We start from the raw sequence: 7,700 nt of genomic DNA, 5'->3' as shown, positions 1-7,700 counted from the left end.
AGACTCACCTTCCATGGAAACAACTAAGCCAGTGGTTCTGTATAACAGTGATTAGGACATGGAATTTAAGGTCAAAGGCCTGAGTCATCCTAGCTAGTAGGCTCTTCGCTCTGAAGGAGCGTCACTATTCTGCAGGACAACACTGTTCCTGAAACAGCCTTGTGGGTCTCTCAGCAGCTCCCCTGTGGGTGCGGTGTTAGGGTATCATGAATGAAGTGGTGGTCTTAGGCTCTAGGACATTAAGAGGAGGATGAGGTAGGGGCAGTTAAAGATTAATCTGCAGTTTCCTTCACGGAAGACAATCAATTTTTTTTTTAATTACCTGTGATTCAAAGAAGTCACAAGTCACAGAGACAAAAGTTTTTCTTAATTTTCGGCTCAGCGAACCTATGCAAAGACCAACAGGCTGTAAAAAAAAAAAAAAAAGAAAAATTATGATGTGCTGTGAATAGAACTATAGTGATCATAAAACTATTCAGTAGACTTCCTGCTTACATAGAACACAACAATCAATGTTTTATGCCCCTACTATGTAATAGGCAGACTCATGCCAACCTCTAGATAATCCCTACGAATCACAGATATTAGGCTAAGTGATCTCCTGTACTGTGAAATTCAGGATTTCTTGAATAATGATGTGATTACTAGAAAATTATTTGAAAAAAGACCCTAGTTTTACAACTGCAAGGTCAGTTATGTAAAATACTTTTGTACTCTTTCTACACTATTCTTGGAAATTGGAAAAGGAAACATTAGGAAACGATCCAGGGTGGGGAGGATATGTGAAAGAATCATCCTTCAACCCTTTCTCACAAGAGTCCAAAAATCTACATCAGCTTTGAAGGACCGTGAGAGAAAATCTTTGAATTGAATATGAGACATATTTTGATTCAGAATTGACTGAACAGAATTCTTTCATAAAATACATTGAAGTAAATCTTAGTTACCTAAGTGAAATTAGTCTCACTGAAAATAATCAAAAATCCCAAGTTGTCATTGCCAGAAAGAAAGAGATCCTGCAGAATATGGTGAAGACATTTTCCCAATTAGTCCTTAAGTAAATAAAAGATGTTATTTCTTTGTAGATTACATAATCCTTTATAGGGTATCCTGAGGAATCCAGTAGAAAGTGACGAGCATACACCAAATAATCTTGACTAAAACAGAATAGAACGTTTGATGCATTTTGCCCAACTTTGCTACAACACCAGTGCCCATGACAGTCCTACTAGGTGTTTCCAATGGCCTCAAGATTCCGTTCTTACTGGGGATGACTTCTGTCAATGAAGACTTGTTCTGACTTGCTCCTTCTGAAGGAGTAGTCCAGGGAGAGAAACACCAAGAAGGATTCCAAATAGAACTGAATTTGTGCAGCTAAGGATAGCCATTGAGGAGGTTCATCTACATGTTACAGTTTTCTGTGATCATTTTTACTTTGCTAAGGGATGCACCTGTAATCAAATGAAAACTTATCAGTGCAGGTGGGCCGGCACAATCTCTATTCGTCAGTTCATCCTGAGGTGAACAAGAGCATCTTATTATAAAAACTTATGTATAATTTAGAATTAAAATAAAATATAGATCTCACCTGTGAATAAAATCTTAAATTCTGATGAAACTCAGATACTCACCTCTGAGTTAGGAGACTGAAGTGTGCAGCTGGCCTCGGATTTGGTACAAGGTTCCTCTTTGATTAAATATTCCACGGAGTAGGAAAACCCATACACCCACTGGATAATAATTGAGAAATAAAAATCAGACTTTCCATTAGGGGAAATGATTTGATAACCTGATATTAACAGACTGTACAATCACAAATTGAGGTTAGTCCAGGGATCCTGGTGTCCCAGTGGTAACCCCACCACCATCAAAGCATGAAATGGACTCTGACATGTAGGAAAAAACCACCACACTTTCCTTCCCTTCAAAGGACATGAGAGGGCTCTAAAAGCCTTCACTTGGGTGACCTCATTTCTTCTCAGGTAAATTTTTTAGATGAGTTTTCATCACTTTAATGGACAGCAACATAATGCCTACACAACTGTGACTTCATTGCCCTCAGCACCCACTCCCAAGTCTAACATGTCCAGAAGCTGACTTGCTAAATGGTCCATGGTCACTCAGATCTCAAATGTAGCAATAAAGTGACCCTAAGTAGAAAAATCCAGAGACTGGAAGTCCATTTCCCTCCTTGCCTTAAGGCCACTGAAATGAAAGGAGTCACACACTCACCATGGGGGTGTTCATTCTCACCTGGGCAGAAGCTCTCGTGACTTTGACCAGAGAATATTGCTTCGAGGTGCTCTCATTGTTGTATTTTGCAAGAGACTCAGTGGCAGCTTCTAAAACCTCAGGATTTGATACGTCAATGGGGCGGAGCGTGGGGCAGTCAGGGCACATTGAGTGAATTTTTCTACTAGAAACTGTTGATGTCAAAGAGAGCACCATAATGAGACTTCATGATTTTTAATCCCACTTCTATATAACCACAACAGAGACAGAGATTGTAAATAAAAAAATGATAATGCTGAATTTCGTCAAGGATGGAGTGGAAAGGACACTTTCTGAATAGAAAACTGTCAGCGCTGGGTTTTGTGCATTAAGAATGTATTGCACTCATAATTAAAGTAAAATCATAGGGTGTTTTTCCTGTTCACACCTTGGCTTATGTTTCAGAATGGATATTGTTCAAAACTCATGATGTATACATATGTTTATTCTGATTTAAACACTTTTTTTCCATTGGGTTCAATATCATCAAGAACCACTGCCTCTCTTAGTGGGTCCAGGAGCCTTAAAAGGTTGAGTTTTCTTTACATTATGGCTTTTTACCCATTAGTCCCTAACATCAAACATAATGTCTAATGCATGGTAATATCTAGTAAGTATTTGTTGAATGAATGAATAAATAGCACAATTGAAGGTGGGAACAGAAGCTGTTTGTTAGAAAATGCAACTGACTCAGAAAACAAAATTTGATTAAGTCACTTTGTGACCAGATACAGTTATCACACTAGTGGTACAGTCAGAATTTCTGATTGGAAGCAGGTGGAGGGGGCAACTCTAGTGAGAAAGTTGATCAGGGGACTTGACTGAAATTCATTTTTTAGAGTAAACATATTGTTGAGACAACTGTGTTCAGACAACTAAACTAGTCATTTGCGTATTTATTGTGGAGGGGTTTGGAGGTTTAGGTTAAGGGGTAGTTATGAGCAGCTTATCACTCTTGGCACTATTGTGAGGTCACTTCTGACTAACTTATTTAAGTCTTGATTCTGATTAATTGTTGTCCCTCAATTTATAGTTGAGAAGTCCCATCTTTATGACCAGGAAGCTTAGATGGTGGTAAATAATGGATTTGCTTGATTGCATTGTCCCTCAAGAAAAATGCAAATCAGTTATCACCCGGATTTGTTGAGAAATGTAGGGTCTCTGTCTCATCCCAGACTTAGGGACTCAGAAATTGCACCTGAATATGACTGCCCAGGGGAATCACGTGCACGTAACATCATGATAAGTGGTCATAACCTGCTTCCCAGGTGCTGAATGCTGCTTATACAAGCAGGACCCAGAACGCACCCACTTACATATATCAAATATCATGACTTGCAGCATCATTTTAGGACATTTGTTCATTATTTAGACATCATAGTATACTTAATATATATGAAAGGAATAAGGAGGGTGGTAGCAGGCAGCAAGAAGAGATGAAAAGTTTCCATGGTATATGAGCTAAGCCTCTAGAACAAGGCAGGGCATGGTGTGAGCTCCAGGAATGGTCAGGTTAAAGGTTTACAGGGACGTAGAGAGGACAGCACCCTTATTTCTTGAATAGAGAACACTATGTCAGTGTTCCTCACAGATGGTCATGAGTTCCACAACTGAGTCTATCAGGTGTGTTCAGAAAACAGGGAAGCACCCAGCTGTGTGGAGAGCAGAGCTGTGGGGTCTGAGAGAATCTCTGCACACATGGCGAGAAAGACCAGCTGGGCACCCAATGTAGAAATTAGGACATTTGTAACAGACCGGGAGTTAGGATTTAGAGAGCTTCACATTGCTGTGCTTTAACCCCTTGCCCCAATAGGTAGGGCCCTATTCTGATGGCTCTGAGGATGGGAAACCATCAGCTGATTATCATGCAGTTTAACCTATTTCTCCTTGCTGGTCCCATGTGACTGAGTAATAACACATGTTAAATGCATTTTGTCGTTGTCTTTTTTTTTTTTTAGATTTATTTTTATGCATACAAGAACTGAGGTGGAGGCCAGAGGTGGAAGGAAATGAGAGGACACACCAGAGACAGAATAGGGAAAAGAATAGGCCAACTGACTGAAATACACTGCTGAGGGGAGTAGCGGGTGAGACAGCAGAGGTCTGCTGTACCATGTGGGCCACCACCTGGCTGGGACCAAACTCATGATGCAGTGGCTGCGGATAGATTCAGAGTGCTGAGCCTTAACCCCCTGCAACACCAGGGAGGCCCCATTTTGTCTAAATTTTAATAAAATAAACAAAATCAAATTAATCTCTTACCTGGGCGTAGAGTACAGTTATAAGCACGTGTATTGAGAATTCTTGTTGTCTGGGGCATGTATAATAATGCTTTGCATTGACCATAAACCTGGAACAAATACATGCATTTCATGACATGGAAAAATACTCTAAAATCAAAAAAAAAAAAAAAACCCCAAATTACACATTTTAATTTAAAATTTTGAAAATCTGAAGGGCTTTTCTGGTGGCCTTTTTTTTTTTTAAGTTTTATTTTTATTTATGCATACAAGAACTGGGATACAGGCCCGAGGTACAGGGGTAAGAAGATTCACAGAGACGGAGTGGGGAGCAGAACACGTAAATTGACTGAAATACACTGCTGAGGGGAGCAACAGGCAAGATAGGAGATTTGCCTTGCCGTGTGGGTCAATTCCCGGGCCAGGGAGCAAATTTGTGCTACTGTGGCCGTGGAAAGCTTCACAGAGCAGCACTTTGCCCCACTAACCAGGTCCCTATTCCGGTGGCTCTGACTGTGGAAACCCACCAGCTGATTATCAAGCAGTTTAACCTACTTCTGGGACACAGCCAGACTACATCCCCCAGAGTCCTTGCTGGTCCCGTGTGACTGGGCACAGCTGGGTGCTGACACAGGAAGGTGAGCGGAAGGGATGTAACCACTTCCAGGTCTGCCCATGAAGGCCTCCCCTGAGCCCTCTGCCCTCCTGCGGTTCTTGCCATAGCCGAGGCAGATGTGCTGGTGACCACTGAGCTGGGGTAGGAGGTGACAGAGTCACAGCCAGATAGCAAAAGGGCCCCTCACCCCTAGTAAACACTGGAGAAAACCACTTCTTCTTCAGACATTTATATTTTGAACTTTGCATGAACAAGAAACAAACTTCTGTCATGTTGGAATCAGTGTACACTTTACAGTCCATTATTTTCCCACCTAGTGCCTCCTTTAAAAGTATACATTTTCAGCAGGGTTAAAGAGATTATTTGCTTATCCAGATGAGGTAGGTGCAGCCTGGCAAATTTGAGTAAATGATTAGAAAAGTTATCTTGACCCAATAGCTTCCTTCTTAACCTGATCCTGCACTCATGTTTTCAGCTTCCCTTGATAAATGGAAACAGTCTCAGCATATTCAGAATCCTGAAACTGACTTTTGCTCTTCAAGCTCTCCCATGTTCATCATTAAAATGATGAATTCTGAAGGCCTTTTGATTTTGGCAAATCAACCCAGTGTTTTTTAGAGCTGCCACAATGTACGTTTTCCCGTGTCAGCTGCAAAACTCATCAGTTTCATGAACATGAAACCAAAATAAAATGAATACAAAAGCTCTCCCTCAATCACCCCTACAGTCTTTCTAAAACACACAAGAGAGGACTTCATCTCAGACTTTTATCTCAAAGTCAAATACTGGTTTCGCATCTAAAGGAGTGTCGTGGAGGTAGAAAATACTTTGGGTCAACTCGTCAATTCTGGGATTCATAATTCCCAGGGACTCTCGGGAACCCCTCGGAAAAACAAGTTAAACACTATTTTGTTTATAGAACCAGAATGACCACAGGCACAATGCCCAGGAGTTTATAAGCACTTAGAAGATGATCGCCCTGAATAACCTTCACCCCATACAGAGGGCCCCTCTTGTCTCCCCTGGGGCCCCTGGACACAGGCACTTACTGATACATGCAGTGGCCTCCCCTCACATTCCTTCCAAGGCTTCTTGCTGAGCACGTGGCAGTCAGTCTCTAGCACGTCCAGGGTGAGATAATACAAAGTAACCGGTCCAAATTTTGACAGGGGCTAGAAAGGAACCACATCTCGGGTGAGCAGTAACCAGTACGCGCTGGCCCCCACACCCTCCGTTGTATAGCAGAGTCAAGGCTAAGATGCTTGTCCAAACATTATCAAGTCTGCAGTACGACACAAGGGCTAGTTTTGTCTGTGGTGATAATAAGAGCATTGCAGGCACCCTGGCCGAGGAGAGCAGAGCTTGTCAGCAGCTTCCAGTACAGAAAGCACCAGCAAGCTGAGTCCCTGGTGCCCAGCCCTAGCCAGACCAGCCAACACCTGCAGGGTAGGGGGAGGAGGAAATGGGGAGATGGGGGAACCCGGGGGATGGGGGCACCACCACTTGCCTGCCTGTGTTCACGGGCATCGCTCACTCGGTTGAGTCTCAGCACGTAGCCATCCTTGCGGTCCCTGTTGATGTGCTCCAGGGCAACACCAGCAAAGGACAGCACATCTGAGTCATTGCAGCCACGGGAGAGTAAAGGCGATGGCTTGATGGGTGGCAGGTCTGGCCCGGGGGGAGATGTAGCCCCAGTGACCACAGCCAGGGCACAGAGCACCAGGGGCAGGAGCAGACCCATCCTGCCGGGAGCAAGCACAGGATGCGGCAGTCCAGGTAGTCCTAGGGTCAAGCTATTTATAAGGCTTTCAAAGGTCAAGAGAAACAGTTTTGTAATTCCATCTGAACTAGGAACCACGGTTTGAATTTTAAATTTTGTATTTCTGAGTCAATATTGGATGGTATTTGCCAATATTTCTTATTTTAGCTCCCCCTATCACTCCTACCTCACCTAGTTGTGTGTGCGCGCACATGCAAACAACTTTAGGTTTTTAATTGTTGCCCGTGAAATCATAATAAACACTGCAGTCAGTCTCCCTCTTGGTCATGATCACATTCTGCTTGTACCCAGGGTTCCATGTGAATCAGAAGATGCAGGGATCTCACCGCCTCTCTGGTCCCCTGCCACCTCCCTGCAGTTACTGTCATCGGCTACCCTTGGGCTTGTCTCAGGCTTGGATCCTGTGGCCCTGGGGCCAGTGGTGACAAGTGTATTCAGACTTCCTGAGAAAAGAGTTAGAAATGGAAAGAAGCTTCTAGATTGGAGCATCCTGGAACATCCATTAGTCCATGGATTATTTTCCTGCCCCTCCTTCTTCTCACTCCTCCTCCCACCCCATCCCCAGGGGTCTTTGCTCAGATGAGTGCTCAGGAGCCCTGCTGCACCCCTAGAAGCAGGGTCTAGGAGGGCCTCACAATCATTAGCATGTTATGGCATCACCCCGGATGCCTTGAGGGGACAAACTTATTTTAGACCACAATTGCCCACACTTCCTAGGCCATAAGAGAAGATTTGTAATGAACTCCAAACAAGTTTTGGAATTGCTGCACAAGTGGATACATAAGGATTGCTC

At 43.2% G+C, this 7,700-nt stretch overlaps 1 protein-coding gene across 3 annotated transcripts in view; it reads right to left on the bottom strand.

Moving 5' to 3' along the window:
* LOC101631326 (fetuin-B-like) overlaps window positions 1–6,868 on the bottom strand; it is a 7,769-nt gene extending 901 nt beyond the window's left edge. The window contains exons 1-6 of one of the 3 annotated variants that reach the window (XM_004675074.1): window positions 6,624–6,868; window positions 6,177–6,276; window positions 4,534–4,621; window positions 2,254–2,423; window positions 1,632–1,730; window positions 323–406 (exon numbers count right to left, since the gene is read on the bottom strand). In XM_004675074.1, coding sequence (XP_004675131.1) covers window positions 323–406; window positions 1,632–1,730; window positions 2,254–2,423; window positions 4,534–4,621; window positions 6,177–6,276; window positions 6,624–6,868 — 786 coding nt within the window. The remainder of the gene's footprint in view (window positions 1–322; window positions 407–1,631; window positions 1,731–2,253; window positions 2,424–4,533; window positions 4,622–6,176; window positions 6,277–6,623) is intronic. The other 2 variants (XM_012734511.1, XM_012734516.1) reach the window with 2 other exon arrangements.
* Window positions 6,869–7,700: the final 832 nt, after the last annotated feature.

This window comes from Condylura cristata, unplaced genomic scaffold (genome assembly GCF_000260355.1).
Source record: "Condylura cristata isolate star-nosed mole 26May11 unplaced genomic scaffold, ConCri1.0 scaffold00003, whole genome shotgun sequence".
NCBI lineage: Eukaryota > Metazoa > Chordata > Mammalia > Eulipotyphla > Talpidae > Condylura > Condylura cristata.
The sequence above is the reverse complement of the archived record's forward strand: the minus strand, read 5'-3'. Positions and strand labels throughout refer to the sequence as shown.